General features: G+C 41.4%; 1 protein-coding gene across 3 annotated transcripts in view; it reads right to left on the bottom strand.

The window, feature by feature from the left end:
- Nucleotides 1–1,102: 1,102 nt before the first annotated feature.
- Nucleotides 1,103–23,838, bottom strand: part of PLEKHM3 (pleckstrin homology domain containing M3) — a 93,792-nt gene continuing 71,056 nt past the window's right edge. For all 3 annotated transcript variants that reach the window (XM_049808732.1, XM_049808742.1, XM_049808749.1), the window contains 2 exons: nucleotides 20,095–20,252; nucleotides 1,103–7,663 (listed from right to left, as the gene is read on the bottom strand). In XM_049808732.1, coding sequence (XP_049664689.1) covers nucleotides 7,486–7,663; nucleotides 20,095–20,252 — 336 coding nt within the window. In that variant the 3' untranslated portion in view covers nucleotides 1,103–7,485. The remainder of the gene's footprint in view (nucleotides 7,664–20,094; nucleotides 20,253–23,838) is intronic.

Genomic DNA, 23,838 nt, shown 5'->3' with positions numbered 1-23,838 from the left:
GCTCTGTGTTGATGCTTTTACTCACCACCTCTTGCAGGGTGAAGTGAGGAGGAGAGGTGGCAGTGGAAGGGGAAGGAGACGTCGTAACAGAATTTGCTCACCTTGCAAAGCAAATAAGGAGGAAGAGGTCTTGCACATGGTTTTCTCATGCAGCTTGTGTGGTCCCGGTCAAACATTAACTCCTTGCTTGTAGCTGATTTCATCACAGGGATGAAGTCCAAAGTTTCCTATAGAAGAGAGGATTGACATTCCGAGTGGACTTCTGGTCTTTCTGGGTAGGGGCAGGACAACAGTGAGGGAGGGGATATATCCTTCTCTTTGAAGGCCACGAGAGCATGGGGCTAGGTGTGGATTTCTCTGGGGGCCCTAAGGCAGGGGGTTTAGGCCCATGAGCACCACCACGGCTCAGCACTGCAATCCTTACAGTCACCAAATCCATGGCTCCAGGGAGCTGCAGAAGCTCCTCAGCTGGTGCACTGGAAGAAGTAGCCCGGAAGAGCAGGAGTCATGCCTGCTCCTACATCCATCAGTTGGAAAGCCCTTACAACGTGGGCAAAATCCTGCCCTTCCAGCCCTTCAGTCCAGCTGGGAGATGCCTCCCTTACTTAGGACTCAAGGCCCTGAGCTTGGACCCTTCTGGCAGAGGTCCATGTGACAGCTGCCTCCCTGTGCCTCCTGTGTGCCTCCCAGGAGCTCCCTATCCAAAGGAGCCTGACAACAACAGCTCCTATCTAAAGGTGCCTGACAACAACAGCTCCCAGTAAGCTCCCCTGGGAGCTGCTGGGGGTCAGCACCACTAAAAATCCAGGTATTTGTGGCTTTTGAAAAACACTTAAGAGATTCAACTGGGAATCCAAACCACAAAGCCTGATGCAGTCATTGACAGCATTTCCAGAGACGACCTGGCTCAGACTCAGGAACAGTAAATAACATAATTTGCTGAGATTTGGAAGACTTTAACCAGCAGATTAGCATTTTTAAGGAAACTAGCACTCTTTCAAAGCTTGTCCTACCCATGATGCAGTACCCACCAGAAGGTAAATTAAAAAGGACGAGTAACTTTTTTTTAGTGTTTATTGAGACTTGTCTTTATACACAAGGGACTGGTGCTCTGATGCTGTCACATGTGAACCCAAATAAACCCTGCTCAAGTGTCAACAAGCAATTAACTCACTGAATTTAAATTATGACATTATTACACATCAATAATAAATTAAGACTATTGCCTAATAGTTGCAGATAATTTAAAAAAAAAATCCTTGTCAAAAGTAAAAAAACAAACAATGCAAACACAAGAACAATGAAACACACACAATGATGTTGCCAATAAGTTAACAGAGTAGCACACACACATAATGGTTTTCCAAAAACTCAGGGTGCGCTGCCAGCGATGCTAAAATCCATTGCAAGTGCTGCAGGTGAGCTGATGCTCTGGTGGGAAGGAAAGCCCAGGCTGCCAGGGACAGCATCAGCCGCTGTGCTCCACTACTCACACCTGGCTTCCTCCAGCTTCTAACTGCCTCAACTGAACTAAAGTTGTTTTGGAAGCTGCCTTTATCACTTAAAACCCTTCAAAAACACATTTTGCTCATGAATTCTTACTTTTTCTTAGCTCAAGTATAGAAGGAACTGGTATAAGCTAACCTGGTGTCACAGGTATCAATGCCATTAAAAATCAGTCTGAAAGCACACTTTAGTTTAAGCAAGATCGACTTTGTAGACAAGTGCATAAGCAAAACTTAAGCAAATCCTTTTTCCACTAAAACAATGCTGTATATTCAAGGATTTATGTTGGTTTTACACGTGGATTAGACATGAATAAATAAATAATTGAGCCACTGACACTTGTGCACGTAGACGAGGCCTTATACACTTTGGTCCTAGACAGCTGATAGCTTTCCAGGCCTGGATTTCTCTGACGCTGCCTGCAAGTGGCATCTTTGTGATTTGGATTAATGGCCACTCTAAGGAATTTTGACAAAATTGGCATTTTAAGATATCACCCAAACCAGTCTGTGCACACCAGGGTTTTCAAGTAAAGAAGGACTTTGCACATTATCATCCAGGCTGTCTCCTCGCTACACTGCTAAAATGCAGTGACAGCACTGCCGCTGTCAAATGGGATTCCTGCTACTGGTGTCAAACGTGGACTTAAAAGATCACAGTCAGTATGGACGCGTGCCCAGGGCTGATACATGCTGGAAGAGTTAGCCACATACTTTAACAAATAATACTAAACTTTAAGCAGGTTAACCCTCTCTGTAAGGTAATGCCGACCAAGCCCTCACTGGGTTTGCCTTCAGGGAACCAGCTGTGCACGTGGGTAGGGAGCACCGTATGGGAGTCCCCTGCCACGTGGTGTGGGCTGGCCAGTAGTTCTAGGAGGAGCAAAATTGCACGTGACCTGATACTGTTTTAATGTCCAGTGCTTCCCATTATTATATATGCACAGCTCCTGAAGGTCTTGCATAAGCGCAACCGCGCTTCTGACAGAAGAGAAGCCCAGCTAGTCTCCAAAATACAGGTAATAAAAGCCAGCGCCATCTCCATGCTACCCTTTCTCATATTTCCCTCTCAAAGCACAGACAGTAAGCAAACTTTATGGTCACCACTCCTAGCAAGATGGAAACCACCATGAGCAAGGGTTTCGAGCTCCAATGCCAAACACACTGCATTCATGGCAGAGCATTCCTGACAAAATTCTTCACTTTTGAAAATTTAAGGCACCAAATTGAGCAAAAGTGAGGGGTGTCCATGCAGCTTGGTGTCTTCAGAGCTGGTATATGCAGCCTGTAGAGCTCACTTCATGAGGGCAGAACAAGCAAACTGATTTACTCAGCTGCCCCTGCAAAAGAGCATGCATAGCCACGGGCGAGTTTCAATTTAAGCCTACAAGTTAATCAAACAGCAGATTCAATCAGAAGTCCAAAACAGAAGATAGACACTAATATACAGTACTGTAAGGCACTCCTACTGGGAAGGGAAAATTGGAAGGCAAATTACAATGGAGAGAATGATCAGACTCGACTAGCTCAAAAGCAAGACAATGAGCTATGAAGCTCAAAGTCTGGCTGCAGGCTCAGCACTGTGAGCAAAGACAGGGACAGAGACAGTGAGAGAAAGAGGGGGGGGCTGGCTTGCAGCTGAGCAGCAGAAAAAAAGAGAGAAGATTATGATGATTATTCGATTACATTTCTTTTATACAGATCAACAGTTGGCTGCAATCCAGGCCCTGATGTTGGAAAGCCCAGGAAACCCAGTGGTTTCCATTGCTACAGGGAAAAAGCAAAATACAACTTCCCCACTTCACTGTAAACAGACACCCTCCGTTTTTTGGGGTTTTTTAGGTCTTTCAGGACGTTATCATTAATCCATTATAACACAAACAGTATCCTGATATTAAGAGAAGCCTGGGCAAGAGGAGCTCTAGAGGTACCCTGATGATTCACTCCTAACAGGGCCATCAGAGCCTGGGGAGTGTTGTGAAAAACTCAAGTTCCTCACCAAAAAGTACCTTCTCTCACTTATCTAGGAAACCCTCACAACTGCCAATTCCCATCATCCCAGCAATGAGCTCATATTGGTATGTGCCAGCCAGGATATTGTGTCACATCACAAAACCATCATTTTTCATCACCTAAGACAGACAAAAAAAAAAAAAAAAAAAAAAGCCATAGAAAGAGTTCTACCCAAGAGATCCACATGTCTCTTTTTATAGGTTGATAATATTAAAACAAATCTGTGGTTTGCATCCCCTAGGTAGGTCTTTCTTCCCATTAAAGGAAAGCTAGAGGGTCAGGGTGAAGAGGAAAAGAGACTTGAATAAAGATGTCTACAGTGTACTAGATTAAATCTCAGACTAACTAAACTGAGATGAGAAGTTTCTAAGTGGTTGTAGAGGGTCAGGCTATAGTCCATTGCAGTGAAGCACCCTATTTCTACGCTGATTACAAGTTCTGTACAAGCAAAAGTAGTAACTGAATGTACAGATCAATTCCTCCTCTAACAGCTATGAAAGCCCCTTCTCTGTGAAGGAGACAAACAGTACATTTTATTCTTGATTCATAATGACATGCTATTATTCAATTTCATGCGTGGGCAGGACGAGACTAGAAGTACTAATACATAATTTCACCTGCGTGTGGTGGGGGAGAGAGTTGTACAATCTGGAAAGACCCCAGGTACTTTTTCCAGCTCATGCCCACCCAGGGGACTGCAAAGCAGATCCACGTGCAGGCTATGGGCTGTAGAATGGGAAGAGAAGCAGGGGGGACCAGCATGCAGCACTATTAGTAGAGCAGAGACAGCCACACAAGGGTACAGCATTGTCTGAAACCCAAACCACTCACAGAACCCCAGGCTGTCTCCTGCCTAGCAGATGGCTCTTGCAAGAAAACCATCCTTTTAGAGTTGGGTCTTGAGAGTTAGCAATGTGAACAGTAGTTTCAGTTTATTCTTCTGCCTTGCAGCCCTGAAAAATGAATAGGGCTTGTTCCTACTGTGCTGGCACCTTCTGAGGGCAGGATCAAGCCTTTCATTATGCTTACGAAAGGTAGTGACAGAAGACTTTATCCTACCCGTTTATATGGAATTACTTTTTTTTGGATAGGAGCTAGGCATCCCTGAGAGGAAAGCATCTTCCACATTACAGTCTGCTCCTATAGGTACCGTGAGAAGCTATACTACTTTTTCAAAGCAGAAATTAACATGTATCCATTTTAGGAACTGGCTTGTTTACAACAACATTGGATTTTAAAGAAATTAATCTGATCTACATTGTACACTATCCTTTACATAAAGCTTTAGGCGCTGCCAGCATATCTTAACAACACCCTTTTGCTCTTTACTCTTAGTAATGGCAGTGGTTCCAGACCCATGACTGATTCCAGTGGTTTTGCTGAGATCATACTCTCTTTTTCTGTAAATTTCCATTAGCAAAGAAACTGTTCTGTAGTATCTGTACAAACCCAGAGTAACTCCAACACTGTCTATGTTATTATTCCAGAATTCAACTACAACACCTAACCACCCACACGACTGGTACTTTGGAGATTAGGACATCTGTCAAACTAACTAATAGTTTGCCATGTCTGAACCTTGATTCCTTGACTCCATAGGGTTTTTGACAGTGCACACAAGCAGCCTTCTCTAAACCAAGCTGGACATTAACCAGTGCTGTAAGGTATCTTAAATACCAGAGCATGATGATATGAAAAACACCGCCTTTTCTTCTTTAATGATCCACCATTAGGTCTACAGCTAATTCAAAATCATACCTGCCAGATTCTGACAGTTTCAGAGCCACTGGCTTTGCCACAGTACTAGCTGTAGTGACACATGCTGAAAAACATAGGAGCATACTGTTTATTCAGCCAGTACCACTGCAGTTCCTGTTTGCATGACTAATTCCACAATACTTGCCCAGTGTTTGCATTTGTGAACACACAGGGAATACTTCACGTGGGAATGGACTTACAAGGAATGTTTTATCTTTAAGTATGATAGCTGAAAGCAACTCATTTCACATGAGGAGGAGTGTTCTGAGACCAAGACATTGCTGTGTAGGGGAAGTATTAATTTTAGTGACAAAGGTGCATGATTCACCAGGTTTATTAAATATGGGAATCCGGATACTACTTTGCCAAGAACATGGAAAAACCCTCACTTCCTTCCAAAGAATTCCACTGAGAGAAGGACTTCTGGAAAAGAAAGGCACTGGTTGTCTAACGTATACAGATATAAACATGCTTGTATATATATAGTAGTTGCACTCAAATTTGAGAAAGCTCAGATTCAGCTACTGTCTTTGACCGGAGGCTGGAAAAGGTAACCACTTATACTCCAGTACAAGGCAATTCATTGTAGCATTCTACCTTTTAAGGTAAGCATGATGTACCCTGTTTTTTTATTTAAAATACTTCAGCAATTAGCAAGGTGCTTCAATGATCAAGAGTGCTTTCTGCCTTGAATACAACAGCCTGCAGACTATATAGGAAGCAAAGATCAGTATTCTGTATTTTCACAAACCTGTGTGAGAGGAAAGGAAAAATTCACATGCATGTGACTGGCTTTTTTCTCTTGAAACCATATTTGCTTTCTGCGTATAGATATGTGTGTGTGTATATATGTGAATGCTTTCATATGTATGTAATACACATATTACTGCAGGGTCTGGAGAAAGAGTGAAGAACGTGGACTGGAGGGAGGATGATCTCTAAGTGCCCACTGGAGGTGAAGCCACAATGAATTCAACATACTGCCAGTGATGACACACATCTCCCCAGTTAAATCCATCATGTACTCCCCTTTCACAATGTAATTCACCATGTTTAATACTTTCCTGTGTTCCAGGTGTGTAGAGCAGAACCATACCTAGAGGAACTTCGCTCTCTACCACCCAAGTCACTACAGAAGCATGAAATCCCTTAGAGCTCGCAGAGAACGCAGGACGCAAGTTGCACATGAACACAGCAAACTAGTGTTTCACAATTTTGGAGGTATTTTCTAACTAATGTGGGCAAGACCACTTTCCTGACTATCAGTCTAACAGGTTCAGGTTAGAGACACATTTGAAGTAAACTTCATGAAATAAAAACAAAACCAATGTGGACACTTAAAAAGTCTTAAAACGTGAGACTAGCAGGAGGTCAGAACCAACATCATGTTACTGGAAATGAGCACATGGCCTCACATAGACCAAGAATAACCAGTGTAAAACTCAATGGACTTCAGTGACAGAGCTTAACCAATATATTCAGCCTGAACAAAAACAGTAGCAAGTCCCCTGCTTATCTGCATATGGAATAGTTAACTGGGGTGGTTATAAATATATAAACATAGCTCAAATAATCATTCTGCATCTTATGTTTGCAAGCACCCCAGATAAGATTTGATGGGAGATACTTTTCTTTCCTCAGGGAGGAGTGACATGTAAATGCACTGATCCTTTAAAAATAGCTCCCTGGAGACATGAGAAAATGGAACCACATGTCCGCATCAGAAGGAGCAGGTGGGTTTAAAATCATTACTGCCCTATTGGGTTCTGTGAAACACCTCACCAGAACCTCTGCCAAGGCTTATAATAAATAAATAATACACATAAATAAGTAGATGATTAATCAATTCTAAATGAACAACATAAAAATTAATGAGGTCATGACAGCAAATACTTTCTGCCTTGAGGAAAAGTCTTCTCCAGAGGTGGAAAAGAAAAAGTTGGGTGCTTAATTAGCTAGACCTAAAGCATTTCAAGTAAACCACATTTCGTATGAGAGCTCGTGGCTGGACTTCAATGCAAAATGCAGTTTAGCCATTGGTATTTTAAAGCCAACAAGGCTTTATGGCCACTTTGGCAGCTGCTATTCACAGATGAAGAAGGTCAGATATTATTTTGCAAAAAGATTTCTGCCTGGCTAAGCTGAGAAGTTGCTTGAGCTGGCAGCTGGGAAAGGGATTCTCTTCAGGCTGGCCACTGCCTTAAGGAACTCATGTGTTCTGATATGACAACTCAAACATGTTGCAAGACTCTTCGAAGTTCTCATCCATATTCAGCCGCCTCCAGAAGGATTTCTGCTTCTTCTGCAATTCTTTACGCACACACCTGGGGCATGGTACAGCCTTCACTTTGCACTCAGAGTGGAAGACAGCACCACAGCTTTCACACCTGCAAACACAAATTAGTGTCAAAATTGAATGACAATATAGGACCAGAGCATGCAATGGACTTCACATGGATTGTGGGCAGTAGATACTCCTTCAAACAGTTCTGGTAGCTCAGAGTGCTATGTTTCAAAAGAGTGGAGTTGTGAAAGACACTGGCTTGCCCACACCTCTGCTGGTGTAAAGCTACTCAGGACCACTAAAATAAGTTGACTTGCATTCATTTGCAATTGCTGAGAATCTGTCCCAGCACTTCTGCTTCACAGACAGAAATTTTTAGGATTAATACTTATCTTCTTATTAACCAGCATTCAGGTCTATCACAGAATAGACATCAATTTTGTTTTATGAAAGACAAGTTTGCTGCTTTGGTTTGTAAATGAAGAGTAACAATATTCATTTCCATTAAGATATATTTCAGCATTTGCAACAGCCAAGATATAACATTTTCCTCATTGAAGTTCCAGTGGTCAGCTGTTCTGGAAAGAGTAAAGTACTCCAACAGCAGGAGAAGTCGTCATTCCACAAAGTAAAAAATGAAACAGAGGTAGGTGATATTTTCTGCTCTGTGTCCTGTGAAGATCGGAGGAGATCAACACAATTATAGCTTCTGGCATTCAAAGTTGTGCTATTCTGTTCTCAAATGTGATATTATGACTTCAAACAAATCAACTGCTCAGACAATATGACTGGATTACTTTTGGGGCACTCTGAGGCAATGGAGGTAATGTCACAGCAGATCAAACCCCAGTTGCAGATGGCTGTGGAACAATGAAACATCTGGTGATCACAGAGTGGGCTACAACTAAACAGTTGGATATTCTCAGCGTTTCAATGCAAGTAACTATCTGTACTGATGAGTGAAGTCACTACAGCTTTGTAACCAAATGAAAAAAATAAAAGGATGACAGTGTCAGAGGTAGAAAGTCTTAGATTCCAGTTGGATAATCAAATAATGAAAGCAACAAAACATCAAACTTTAGAGCAATTTTGAAATACAAATAAGGGGCACTGGTCACCCTGGTGATTCTGTGGGAAGTCTTGAAATGCCTTGCACTTTTCCTTTTTCGCAGCTATTGTAGTCAAATGACTATGAGAATCCAAGTGTCCATTCTTAGATCTTTAGTGGTTTTTTTTGTTTGTTTGCTTTGAGCTTTTTTTGTTGTGGTTTTTTTTTTTTCCTTAGAAATAAGGAAATCTTGTCTTCAAGACTGTGAAGAAAAATTGAAAACATGAAGAAACAAACCCCAAACACTAGAAGCCATAAGGCAAATTGTAATATTTGGCATGCAGTCTGGCAATACAGAGAGAAGTCCATAAGCTAATATAACCTGTTAGCTATATTAGCTTCATATGCATCTCACCTTTAACTTTTAAAAAACTGTTCCTGATCTGGCTGCACTTTACGTTTTATGCATGGGTCCAAACATGGTCTAAACTTTAGAGGTTTAGTGAGGCACATTTCTAGCTAGCATCAACTCATAAAACCCAAATAACAAATAAGAAAAGGAAGGCTAAAGAGGCTAAGTATAATACTCTCTTGCAGTAAAACTTGACTGTCATATTTCTAAGTCCAGCTAGTGAGTCTAAATCTGGTTTTGAATCAAGAAACTGGCTCACACAGAGAGATTAATCATTTCTGTGCTCAGAGAGTGTGTGTTATGGCCCTGATCCAGTGAAGCACATAAACACATGCTTAGGGCTCATATCCCAGTGATTTCCTTGGGATTACTGATCTGCCTACCATTAAGCATGTGCTTACGTGCTTTGCTGGATTGGGATCTCCATGAACAGACATACTAATGGATGAGGGAGAGACAGAAAGGACAGCAGTGTCTTTAAAAGTTTACATCATTCTGAACTGACACTAATGGTGATTTTATCAAGCTAATTCTCCCTTGTTAGTCAGCAATTTACAGTGCCCTGGAAGTTGCTAGAGGGTAATGATTGATGAGGAATGTAATTTTGTGCTCTCGCATTGCCACTCCCTACGCTCACTCAATATTTCCCCACAGCACGCATGGAGGTGACAAAACTTATCAGAAATTGCTGCTGAAATGGATGGAGCTGGATGAGAGGAGCCAGAACACCTGCCTTCCCCAGTCAAAGGCCATCAGCAGAGAAAACAAAGATTAATGATGTTTAAATTAACATGAATTAATTTTTCAGAAATAAGCTCAGTGGAAAAAACTTCTCTCATGTCCCTCAGAACCAAAAGGGAGAGAAGAAATGCCTACACTGTTATTTATTAGAGCTGGTACAATAGCTGAAGCTCTGACCAAGACCCCACAGTGTCAGGCACTAACCAGAAGCAGCGCAAACAGCCAGCCCCAGGTCTCGCAGTCCACTGCAGCCATTGTGACCATCGTTGGTCCATTCTGGTGCCCCCACCCCTGACTGCTGCTCTCAAGACCAATTTTCTGCTTTCTCAGGTGAAGGCTAAAGTACTCCCAGCCCCAATCACGGAGTGCAAATGACAACACAACAGCAACCTGGAAGAATGGTGTTCTGATTTGCCGAACAAAGCTGCCTCTTGCTTTCCGTAGGGACAGGTAGAGAGAATACCTGGGTCAGCCTTCACTGCATGCTTGTATCCCCTCACTGCTAAAGAAACCCAGTCACCAGGGCGGGGTGGAGGGGGCAATGCTGATCTTGCTCTACCTTTGTGCAAACGGTAAGTTACTCCCTTTAAAGTAATGGAACTATACTACCCCAAGCCATCTACAGCTTTGCTTTTCACCGTATCAAATTCAGTCAGTCTTAACTGACCCTGGAAATGTCAACTGGTTGACCATTCCTGATCTCAGTCCCAAGAAATTTTCCAGTGATACCAAAAACCCCACCAAAATTATATTCCTTCTCTGAATAGTACAAACAGATTACTTCTTATTTAATCCTGACATCTAATTTTACCTCCACATGTGAGTTTCACAGTTTTTCTTTACTGTTGTTTTCAAGCCTCAGTATTGGAAAATGTTTTTACTTCTCTGGAGAAAAAATACATTTTGTAGTCTATAAAAAGCTCATGTAATAGTTCACCACACTTAGTTATCTTTCCCTTAACCCTTGTTGTTGTCATAGGTAATTCAGGTACAATTCTGAATCCTGACTTCTTTGGCTGGAGGCCAAGAAGTCCCTGCATCTTTTGTGAGACTTCTATATACCACTGATAATAAGCTGATAAGCCCATAGCCATTCAGGCCTTTCATGTTTCCTTCTTTAATGAATGATATTACGATACTGCACATTAACAGCATCTTGCTATTTTTCAAACATTATTTGAAGAACTGGTGAACATTGCATGTTGTTTTCATACAGACTTTCAGTCTTCTAAGAAGGCATCTGGAATAGCTTCCTCTCTATTACAGTGTTTTCTCTCTTTCCTGACCAACTCAATTTCTGTTGAGACTATAGGGGGTGTTTTATGTGTGAAGGCTGTTTTACTTGTTTGAACACCAGAGTAACAAAAATGCAGAGAATTATTCCATCCTTTAAATAATTTCTATTGCACTGAAAAGTGTAAGAGAGAAAGGGCAAAGCTCTCCACAGCCAGATAGGCATTATAATGCTCTTATTATCATCATTACTAGTTACAAAAGAAAAGCCTTTCTATATTAAAAGCATAAAATCATTCATTGTATGCTGAGGAAATGTCAGTGTTAGTATTTCCCATTAAGTCTGGGCATTTGAAACATATCAATATGTGGTAAATTGTAAATTCTAGCAAATTCTTTTCATGCTTCCCATATGTATTTCACAGGCTTATGGCTCAAGTAATTCTAGATTTTGCACAACCAATTGATTATACTCGTATTTCTCCTCTGTACTGCACCACCATTTAGGTGTCCATGGGTAAGATCAGGTGCCCAAAGAGGGGGGGGTGCAACACAAAGAGGTCTCAAAGACCTTCCACCTTAAGCAGACAAAATAAACCAGGGATTATCAACTGGTGGCCCAGGATGTCATCCAAAAGACAGTTTTATTTGTCTCCTAGGAACCTTACAGGTTGACAGACTGACCAGTGTGACCGTGTTGGGATGAAGCTGCTGGGACTAGTAAGGTTTATTAGGACAGCTTCAGTACCACGCACGTGGGCTATACCTGTCTGGCTTCCAAACATCAAGCAGGGAATCAAAGCAGCTCATGGTTATGCTGTTCATCCCTGAAAAAAACAAACAGTGGATGACAGACACACCGCCACTCCCACCTCACAAATGGGAAATGAGGTGAACTGACTTGCTCAAGGTCAGCCAGGAGCTCCTTACAAGAGCTGAGAAGGGCAAAGAGCTCCCCTGTCTCGCTGCAGTGCCATATTCACCCACCACCCTTTGCCTTGTAACTTTATACATTAACTTTCATTTTTTCATTTAAAAAACCCCACTTCCTCTGTGCCAGACCTTCCATGCAGTTGCTCAAGTGAATAATCCCTTGAAAGGAATTTCAGTAAGGATTGATTTAGGGCTGAACCCTTCATTGACTAGAACTCTTCAGGTTTTTTTCCTTCCCTCCGTGCAGAGTAAAAAGAAGATAAAATGGCGTTGTTCATTATGTTTTCTTTAGATGATGCTATATATTCACCAAGCATCCGAAATACTAAGCCACCTGTAACTTGGCTATTAAAAAACCCCAAAGAGCAAACCACAGTAGCTGAAGTAAGCCTTGCCTAGGGATTCCAGCATGATCACCATCCCACGCTATGCACATGTGCTTGTCTGCAAGTATTTCTGAATTGCTCAGCTGTGAATATCACAGACGCGCCCTTCAAAACTCTGAGACTTTAGCAGAACACAAAGAAAAGGAAAACAGACTAGCCTGTGTTCACTTAGAACACAAAAAAAGCCCCAAAGGCAATCAATGCCTGACACACACGTGCAGCAATATTATTACAGTTGCCTAGGAACCAACGCAAGGAGCCTGCCTAGGGAGGGACACTCGTGCAGTAAATGAATGGAAGAAAGTTGGCACTAACATGACATTGATTTGTCCCTATAAGGAGCTTGTTAAGATAATGCCTTGTATGACATGCTTACAGTCTTTACTAGACATGGGGGGAAGGGGGGTTTAAATACCATACTTAAAAATTGGCTTTTGAAAAATTTGCCTCTGAAGGGGAAAAAAAAAAAAAGGCCAAACAAAACCAGAGCAGAGCCCTCTACCCAGCCCCTCAAATTGTTACATGTCTGAAAATCACTCTGACTTTTTAGTTCAGTGTTCAGGGAGTCAGCAGTGATTCAAAGCATAATCATAGTTTTCCTTTCCATATAACTGCTCATCAGATGGGGGTTACCCTTGATATGCCAGCACAGCTTGAAGACACTCCTCATTTATAATGGCACAGCTTGGTCCTGGGCTGGCCCCAGAGGGTACAAAACCAGCAGAAATAACTAACTGCCAACCATTGCCCCAGCTCGTGTGCTGGGAGAACTGATGCAGAGGGGTGAGATGGTTACAGGTGGCAGCTAACAAGGAGTGTACAGCAACCGCCAGCCTGCACTGATGGCACTCACCAAATAGAGCGCCCATCGTCTGCACCTCTGGAACAGCTGCAGGGACCAGCCCAAGCACAGGCTGACACGGCATCTGTGACCAACACCACCACTGCTGCTCTAGTAATGCCACCCCAGCATGGCTGAATGACATGCTACCCGGTGTCCCTGAATGAAAACTGCCAGATCAGGGTCTGGTCCCTTTTACCTAGCATGGTTTAGACTGAACTGCTGGAGAAGTGCCCCAGTGCCCCAGGCAGAGAAGGATGAATGAATAAGCCCCTGTCCTGGCTCTGCCACCCAGGGCTTGCCACAGGGTGCCTCCCCGTTTGTGCCATCTCTTGGCCCTTGTCCTGTCATGCCAGCACCCACTGCCAAGGTCAACTGCATCCAACAGATGTGCAAAGTGGTCAGAGATATTAAAGCCTCACAAATGAGGGGAAAAGCGGGCCGCTCACTGCAGGGGAGAGAAAACCACCAATGCTCCACTAGTGAGGTGGGGAGCCTCAGTGTCAACTCCTCCATTGCTAGACCCAGAGAAATCACAGAGCAGGCCTTCGTTTTGGGTGCTCACAGAACAGTTTGTTACCAGCCACGGCTGAACAAGAACAGCTTGATTTAACCACCAGCTATCCTCCTGTGACAGTTGCATACACAGGCTGAGTTACCGCACCAGAGCACTGCAGCAGGGTCAAGCAGGAGCAGAACAATCCTGCAGCTCCCAGACCCCTCTTCGCAGAGCTCTATTGCTCCTGATTAAGGAGGGGAGTGTGTCCTCAGCTCCCTGCCAGATGTGGCTGCAGGGATTTATTCTACACTTATCTATGTATATTTCCATACTTGCACCCAGCAGAAGAACTAAGGACTGACTGTTGGCCTCAGTACTGCACTTCACAAGTTGTCTAAGTTCAGAGATCCCAAGCCAAGTAACGTAGCCTGTACATAGCAGTTCACAAGAAATCCATAAAGGGGCACTAAAATCAGTATTAAAACATTTAATCTGAAACTCCTGTGATTACACTTTAGTCAGTGGAGCTAAGTTACCTTGGAAAGGGGAAAAGCCCTACACACGATAGACCCACTACCTGCAAACCACTGGAGAGGCTGAGATGCCACAGAGAATCAAGTGTTTACGTTGCTCAGACATATATCCTCTTCCACTGCTAGCTGCCACGTCATGAACTGGACTTCACCCCTCTACCTCTCCTATTATTAATGAACTGTATTCACAAAGGGGTGGCTGAAGACCTAAAAGAAAAGAGTCAGGCAATACTATTAATAGTAATGTCATAAACTGCCTTCAACCGTTATAATTCCATTGCATGATTCTGCTATTTTGCATTTTTCTGTAAGTCTCAAGTCTGGAAATCCTCTGATTAAGCCAGGATTTATGCTTTTAATAAAAAAGAAAGGCAAAGGCACCTGGATTTCATAGCTCTGCCATAATGTTGAAGACATGCCCACCTGGACCCAAGATGGAAAAAAGAAACTTAACATTAAAAAAAATAAATACGTATATAAACAACAAGATCCTTAAGGTAATCTTAGAATTTCTGAGTTCTTAACAGTTTGCAGTGTTGGCTTTCATGAGCTAAAAAGCAATTGAAAAGCTGTTGTCTGGTCTACAAGGAATCATATTTGGGGGATGGAGCAGTCTATCTTAAAAGGGGATTTCGCATGAGGAAGGAGGAGGAAGAATTAAAAGGTCCTGGCTGGCAAGTTGGAAATATCTAGAGTGAGGAAGAAGGCATAGCAGGAAACCTGCAAAATAAAACTGGAAACGAGATGGCTGCCATGTTCAGCCAGCAACGAAGAGCACAAGGCAGCACTGCAGAGACCTTCCTACTTGAAATAAGCATCTGCCATTACACTGAACATTCTAGTTAATACCACTCTGACATGAGGCAGGTAAAACCAACCTCTAAAGCTAATTCAGTTCCAAAAATACAATGCTTGAAGAAAAAGCCAGTATATTTTTAGCTTTTTTTTTTTTTTTTATGTATTCTAGACAACATTACTGCGCTACCCTGCACAGACAAAAATCAGAAGGTCTGGGCCAGATTTTGACCAGTTTTGACAGATTCAGGTGAAACTAAATTATCAAGAGAACTTGACATCTACTTAGGTGCCTAAGTTTCTTTAAAGAAAGTGCTGAGCAGATCACTTCAGGGTGCTTTGAACCAACTATCAACATCCGATAAGCTAAGCTCTTTCAAAAATTAGGTACTAAGCTACTAACACAGCTCAGGTGAACTGGGCTTGTGGAAAGGCTGTCTAGCATAAAACAAACTAATCAAAGCAAGAGGGAGGATGATGTACTTCAAGTGATGCCTTTGACCTGTGCCAAGGTATTTCCTGTAAATGCTCTATACTAAGTATTTCAGTCTCTCCACCTAATATCTAACATTCTCCCAAATGCTCAAAGCTGTTTTTGTCCGGTGACATAGCATCCATAACACAGTGAGCTGTAATCTTGCAAAGACTTTGGCATGCACGTAAAGCTAAGCGCACAGCCTCAGAGGCTTTAGTAAGACTTCTCACTACGTATGAAGTTAAGTACATTCATTGGTCTTATCAGGATGGTGGCCAAAGATTATAGAGGCATCCAAGCTGGTTGATATAGTCAAGCCTGTTCTGTTGCACATCTATTTTAAACTTGGGTCTTCTGGTTTGTATCTTAAAAGGTCTACATGTCTTAACTGATCTGCAGAACAAATTAACTTCGCGAAGTGAAAACAGTTTAGCCTTGATAAATGAATACAAACACAAAAGAGCAGCTCTCCATGGTTCACATACATCTATAGTCACCACATAAAAGGCAAGGAATTGACTAAATGGTTCTTAACCAAGCAAGTAGCTTTACCAGCAAAACACAACAAATTGGCTGTGAAAGTAGTCACTAGGATGCTGACACACAGGCAAGACCAAAACTTCAGTAGCATATAATAGCAATAATCTTAACCATAACTGTAATTACTTAATTACCTAATTGGACAGAAAACTCTTTTTAATGAATAATTGTATTCTTGTTCTAATGGTATTTTTCTCAGTATTCCTTAAGATTTAAAACTTATTAAAAATTGTTCTAGGTTATAAAAAAAATACAGCCACATTTTATAGACAACAGTACCACTACATGGGCATTTTCTTTTCACTTCTGCTTTTTTTTTTTTTTTTTTTTTAGTTTTAGGAGAAAGAAACAAAAACTTTTCACCACGTTAATGAAGAACAAGTAATATCAGAACAACTTGAGGGGCAGTGCCTGGCTGCTAACAAGTGGACAAAGATAACTCTAACAAGCCAGTTTATAACCAGGGCTATTGAAACTCACTTCACAACACTTGTAAAAATAAAATTAGTGATATAATAGGATAATTTTATATGTTTATTTGCTAAATTTAAGCTCGGGGCAAATATAGTCCAAGAAATAAAACAGGAGGTAGATGCTTAGGTTGTTTAAGTTGCCAAAGCTCCAGCAAAAGCAGAGCTGTGAGAGTTTACATTAACTGGCAATTTGCTCCATGAAATGTGCAATTAACTCAGGAGGCTTTAAATACAGTTCTCATGATTTAAAGGCCATCAAAAAGATGCTGAAATTGTGAAATGTAGAAAGAACTCTAATGAACTGTTATATAAATATGGGTAAGACAGAAAAAAAGAAAATGGGAGACAGAGGAATCAAACTGACTGGAAGAGGCATCCAAAAGGATGGGACAATTTTTAAGAAATTGTTTAACTACTGAATCACAGCTTTCATTAAGGTCTGTGCAGAATGGCCACCTCCCAAGAAAAGCCACAGAAAGGAAATATCATTAGAAAGCTTATGACTTTGTGAGCCCACCCTTACATTCAAGGCAGCAAACTGTTGCGCTGTATTGTTGAGCAGGATGTAAAGAGCCTGCCAAGCACAGCCCACAGACCCGCTAATTAAGTGAACTGATTGTGTTTGTTTTGGAACCGTTTGCCAACAAAGGAATGTGTCATGCTGATTAGTGAGAGAAGGCTATGTAATATATGTGTATTCAAACCCTGAGGAGTGCATAACCCAGGTATTCACTCTGTTTGCTCAAGGACTGACAAAAATGACTCTCAAGCAAATAACCTGACCAAAGAGAAACTCCAGCCCTCAAGAGGGGCCCTCCTTTTCCCTCAGCTGTATCTATCTAAAGAAGACCCATCCTCCATAAATTTCTACTGAAGACTGCTCCAGAAACTGCTAAGAATATTTTGGAGAAAAATACTCTCTCCACCTCAAAGCTGACCTAAGAGACCATGAAGATGGAAAGGTAACAGCCAGCTGAGAACCACCTTGGAATTATAATGGCCTCTCTGACAGCTGTCACTCTTTTCTCTCAAGAGCGAGAAAAGTCAGGGAGGTAGCCAGGAAAACAAATGCCAGCTCAACACAGACACACCACACACCCTCAAAAAGACTTCACTTTTTAAACATTCAACAGAGACATGAAGTTTGCAAAAGCTGTCATGCACCCTAACAGCCCAGTTTGCTGGTAGAATTAGGAGCATGCTGAAAAGCAAACAAGCAACATTCAAAAGCAAGAAGGAAAAACATGGTCTTCAGAGCTCAGCCACTCTTCCCTCTTTAACTCAGCAGCTACATCCAGGGTACTTGGCAGTCTAGTACTGAGTACAAGATGTGAATATTATGCTGTAAACAGCAATTCCAGAAAACCAGTATGGAGAAAGGGAATTGTAGTCAATTCTCACTGCACACTGTGGACTCAGAATAGCACAACCAAATCACAAATCTGAGCTAACTGTTTACTCAGAGCTCTGTAAGACACTTAACTAACAAGGAAAGCTGAACACGTCATCAGAAACTTCGGGTATAACTGCAAGTCTTCACACATTTTATGACTTGCCATTCCATCTGCCACAGGTTACTCTGTACATCTACCTATTTCTAACTAGCCTCCTCACCTTACACTTGCCATTGTAGTGGTCAGAAACACCTACCTCAGAAATATCTCTCATCTGTAAGAGACAGAAACAAACACAAAATGCCTCTACCTGGCCTTCTTCCTCACTGCTTTGCAGCTGATGGAGCTGCACATAAAACACAAACTCCTCTGTTGGCATGACTTGCCTCCAGCCTGAAGGTGGAAAAGAGCAAAAATATAGAATAGAAATAATCTGGTTAGTTTCAGAGGTGCATGTGCACACACGAGTAGTAATCAGATGGGAAAACTAACTAGGAAGGGAAATGGAAAATGCTGGAGATAAAATCAAGTTTTAGTGATAAGGAGTACAAAAGGAGTCAGCAGAATGACCTCTGACAAAATAAGAAAGAGAAATATTGGAGAACCTTTCATGCTGATTGTTTTTTAATTAAAATCATTAACAAAGACCGCTGTCTTTGGCATGACATCAACCACGACTTCACATTTGTGAAACACGAACAAAAGTCCTTTCTGGTTTCTAATTCACATAAAAACAGGAGCTAGAGCCGCTTCTTTTGGCTTTCACTGAACTGCTGACAAATACTATTTGATTCCAGAAGGTTTTAAACTCTGTAATTGCAAGGTATGTCTGATCTCAGCTGAAGGGTGGGGCAACAATATACACCCAACGATGTTTTTGTGACCAAAAACCCTCAGACAAATCAAATGCACAGACATTTCAAGTAAACCTGTCTTCCCAAATGCTCTTACACGTTCTCATCATTCTTTTGGGAATATCTTCAATTGCCTTTTATACAGTCTCAATGGACATCTTATGTTTTATGTCATCTTAGTCTCTCTCTTTTTAACTCAGCCTATCTCACCATGCACCCTAGATACATTATCTCTTGAAAACCATTTGTAGAGCTCAGCTGCACACCTTGTTTAGCTTATGCCCACTGCTTTGTCAATGCATTTTTTAGAATTAGAGTCTGGAAAAAGAATGTGCAAACAGTCTTTGAAACGCAGGTCAGGCTGAAAATCCCCAAAGAGTAGTCCCTGGTTACTTGCAATTTAACATCTTTGCACACGCAGGGGAATCAGATTCTTAATGAAGCCCTTTTAACAGTCTGGTCCTGATTGTTTCCAAAGATGGCTCTTCAATTTTTTTTTTCCCCTTCAACGGAACACTTTGGAGAGCAAATTAAAATGACTATATTTGAAACAGCCAGAAAAGTACTTATCTATGGAGGAATGCTGTGCTGTCAGATATACTGTCTTTCCATTGAGTTAAAAAAATTAAAAAAAAAAAAAAAGTCTCCTTTATTCAAAATCCAAGACATTTTTGAAAAAGAGTAGTAACACTGCTGCGTTGCCATGTCTGCTCTGGTTTCCTGCATTTTGCTTCTAGGTTTTCCATGCAACTCCTGTCCCTGACCTGCCATCCAGTACTCCATATAATGTGAAATAAAGGTGCTTTTATTTAATTTAGGACTGGTATATGCTTATATTTATTTTGTAGCCACCTGAGAATAGCAATCTCATCGAAGAAAAAAAAAATCTTGCATACATATGCACAGAGGAGTATGCACACAGAAAGCAGAGAATTAGCCATAACACTTCATAGGGAAAACACTTCAAAATAGATGGTTATTGTACTATAATGGACAATCCCAGTACATCACAGGCCCAGTGACATCAGATACCGGAAAGGTGTCTGTGATCATTCCAGCGAATCCATTTGGCTTTTCAGGATACCTTGCAAACTCAGAATTCTGAGCTTTGGATAAATCACACTGTGTGATGCTACTAGGGACTCTTCCCTTTATGAACAGCTATTCTGAGACTTACAGGGCTTTGGGAAGTAGCTCTTCCCATCTATTTCCAAGTCTGCTCATGGTGGTCTCCCTGGACCAGTAATCTAGTATAGTGCCCAGAAATCCCCTGCATTAGTGGGATCCAGTCCCTAGTTATTTAAATAAGAGGTCAGGAGGCTGAGAATCCACAAGGATATGATACGCAAGTCACATGTATGACTAACATTACAGTACCTGCTTGTAGAAATGTCCTCAAAGGGGTAAAGGATTTCTCCATTGTTGCAAATCTCACAGATGAAACCTTTTTGACTGCAAAGGCTGCAGCTGTACACATGAGAGGTGGCAAACTTGATTACCTTTCCCAAGAAAGGAGCCAGTTTTCCTTCAATAACCTGAAATGAGGAGAAGACAATATTGAATGAACTCCCCAAAAATGACTAGAACTCCCTGAAGAACTGAGATGGTACTTATTAATACAGAAACACAGCTAAGTGCTGCTGGTTAAAACAACAGGAAATTTACTTTCCAACAATTATAACTCCATGAAATCACAAATTATAATAGTAGCCAATGAACTGGCAATGATCTAAACATAAAAACAAAGTTACTATCTCTCTGTAAGTCTCTATACAACAATAACATACAAGATTAGTAGTCGTTTTAAGTACAACAATGCATTCATATACTAAGGCACAAAAAAGTAGATAGGAAAAGGGTTTAAGTCTTCCATATTATCATCTAATTGACAGCTACGGACGCCTTACATTTATGATTTTCATTTCTCGTTACTTTTTATGCACAAATCTCAGTCTGTCTTTGCTCCTTTTTCTCCAAAGCACAATTTTTTTGCATATTTTTTGTGAACAGAACCCTGGCTTTCCTCCTTTAGTCAGGTTGTGTTTCCCATTGAAAACCATTAAAATACAATATTCCCCTCACTGCCAGAATGAATAAATTCTCAGATAAAGCCCTGAATGGGAACTGTTTTTTTCCCTTCAGTGTCCAGCTCTCAAATCGAGAAGTCCCTCACTGCCAGATAATCCTGCTAGACCATTAGAAGTGATTAGCACTCCCTGTGTTGGTGTGAAAAAACAGCCATGCTGTATAGATTAAACTGCTAGCCACAACACTCATCTAAATTTGTGACTTGGTGACAATGCCTCAATAAGGGGTGCTATTCAGGCAAAATACTTTCCATTCAGATCAAACTTCCAGAGACTTTAAGGAATTCTGCTGGTGTAGGGAATAATGAAGATGGAATAAGGCCCTAAGTGTATATTCTTCTCTCCCAGGCATCCTGTGGTCTGAATGGCAGCCTGCCAGATTAGTGATAGAAATGTGTCACAGGATTTGATAGTGACCTCCTATAAAAAGGAAAAAGAATGCAATAACTGCTGATTGAAGACTTGCACAGGGCTGTGCCCTGAAACTTAAGAGTGAGGAGATTTACACTTAAACGTGTGCCAGATTCAGTTCAGGCACCCCTTCCCTAAATATGATAACACACCATTTGTAATTTGAATTTAGTGTAAATGAATCTAGAGAAAGCAAAAGTCAAGGCAGAGAACAACAACAGATATTTTGAAAGCACTCCTCGCCTATGTAAAGTAGAAAGGAGATAAATTTGTGTTCCAGGGCAACTTCCTGTCTGCTAGCCAAGATAGCCACTACTAAAGAGTATCCGTGGAAAAGAAAGTGCATAGGTAGCATTGATGTTGATGGCATTGAATGGCACGGGCTGAAACGCACCCTCTCTTTGCTTTCAGCTCTAGCCTGCTAACAACATCTGCAACAACAGGAAGAGGCAATGTTATTGCTAGTACCGCAGATAGGACATCTGCTCATGTTAGAGGAAAAATGACGTTCCTATTGCATCCTGGTATAGGAAGATCCCCTTCGACCATAATATAAACAACACAGAGAGGCTGCTGCATGAAATAGGAAAATTAAGTTCTAAGTAGTGATATTACTAACCTTCTAACAGATGGTCAGAAGTTAGTTTAGCTCCCCTAGGCTGGGTTTTGTTTTTCATTTTGAAGGAAGACATTTTTTGCTTGCAGACTCCAGAGCTACAGAGGGTCTGAAAGCCTAACAAGTTGGGAGTAGGGGAAAGACACAAAACCTGATAGTATTCAATAAACAGGAGGAAAGAAACAGTGAAGTCACCCAGCCAGTGACATGGCTACAATCACCCTCCAAGAAGCCATTTAGCACTAATAGATGAAATATGCATACAAAGATAATAAGCCACAATGCATACGTATTTTCTGAAGCATTTTCATGCTGTGGCAACCATCTCTGACAGGCCACAAGAGCTCAGCTTAAAATGCCAGGCTGAAGACAGAGCTGCAAACAAACTCTCTAAGCCTATACTAATGCGACTGTCAGCAAGGACTTAAAAGTTACATCTCTGAATTAAAAATTACATTTTATATAATGTCATAAACAAATTAACAGAATATATTACCTTCCTAAGCACCAGGGGTGAATTTAAGTCTGTACAAGGCACAAAAGGTTTCCTATGCTGAAGAGCTTGCAACCTAAGCAAGATAGATTGAGAGTGGACAGCTGTCCCTGAGGGGCTGGTGTTATCTGTCCCTATTTATTTATTTATTTGCATGGCTCATCGTAGCACTGTAGTGGGTTGGCTTGTAACTCTGGCCACTGCAGACATACAATGAAGATGATATCTTCAAAGAGCCATGCATGCCAATTTTACAATGTGAATTACAGGCCATTTTACTGTATTATAGGAGGAATACAAAATCCAGCATCAAACTGATGTTATCACTATTTTGTGTCATTTTGTTTCATCAGAGACCTCAAGACTGTGGGCAGGATATGACTTTTCTTTGCAGCCTTCTCTCATTCATGTTTGTGGCTAATAAGAATAAAATCCTCATCTCCATTTACCCTAGCAAGCAAAAAGGAAGTTTTGTACTTGCTGTCCCCAAGAGGAGTTTCATGGTAACGCTTCCCCAGAGAGTGTTTTATGGCTTGGGAAAAGGAGTGTAGGACATGTAATCAAAGGTGTCAAAACTTCTCCTGTGACTAAGCGCACTCTTGTGACTCCCAGAGGCCCAGGGTCATCAATTTAGACATCCCAGAACCACAATGGCAGAGTCCCAGGATGTTCTCCCAGTTGATGCTGGAATCTGATCTTGAGTTTCAAGGAAACACAAGTGATTATAGAAGTGTGTTAAACAAATGTAATGAGTTATCCAGATATCAGGGAAATTGGGGGGGGAACCTCCAGAGGCCATCTTGGCAGAGCCAGTAACATCTATGTCATTCTTTACAGCTGTATCTGCTACTAACGCCTTTCAGTGACAGAAACTCCACAGCACCCATGCAGTCTAACCCAGCACACGTCTGTTCTCACTGTTGGAGTCACTCCTAAGCTTTGACACAAACCTTTCCTAAGGACATCTCAGTTTACAAAATAAGCTTACAAAATAAGTTTACAAAATAGAGAAACTGTGAAATCGCACACTACAAGCTGCAGAACAGTCCATCACACTTCATAAGAAATGTGGAAATTTAGCACAAAACTGACTAAGTTAAGAGTATGCCAAAGGAAAAGAAACCAAAAATTTCACCATTGACTTATCCCTGTAACATAACACAGCCTCAACATGCACCTGCAAAGGCTTAAAAATATATTCCTGCCTCTTAAAAGAAAAAAAGCCTTAAGCTTAAAACAAATTACAATTTTGCTGAGTTCAGATTCTCTTCTACCTACAGAAGACATGAAAAGCAAGGTCTGTCTTCTAGTCCAAATTCTTTGTAGTGCAAGCAATTGTTTTGTTGTCCAAAATTAAGGGTGAAAGGTGACTGATGATGGTATCCTGATCATCAGTTGATGGAGGGTGCAATGCAGCCTTCTCTTCCTAAACCCATCCCAAAAGGATTCTGGATATGGGGCCATGCTCTTACAGTTAGCTTACCACTGCTGCACAAGGAAAATACTTGTGTTCA

This window comes from Accipiter gentilis, chromosome 1 (assembly GCF_929443795.1).
Source record: "Accipiter gentilis chromosome 1, bAccGen1.1, whole genome shotgun sequence".
Classification (NCBI taxonomy): Eukaryota; Metazoa; Chordata; class Aves; order Accipitriformes; family Accipitridae; genus Astur; species Astur gentilis.
Note: the sequence above shows the minus strand (reverse complement) of the source record. Positions and strands in the feature narration are given on the sequence as shown.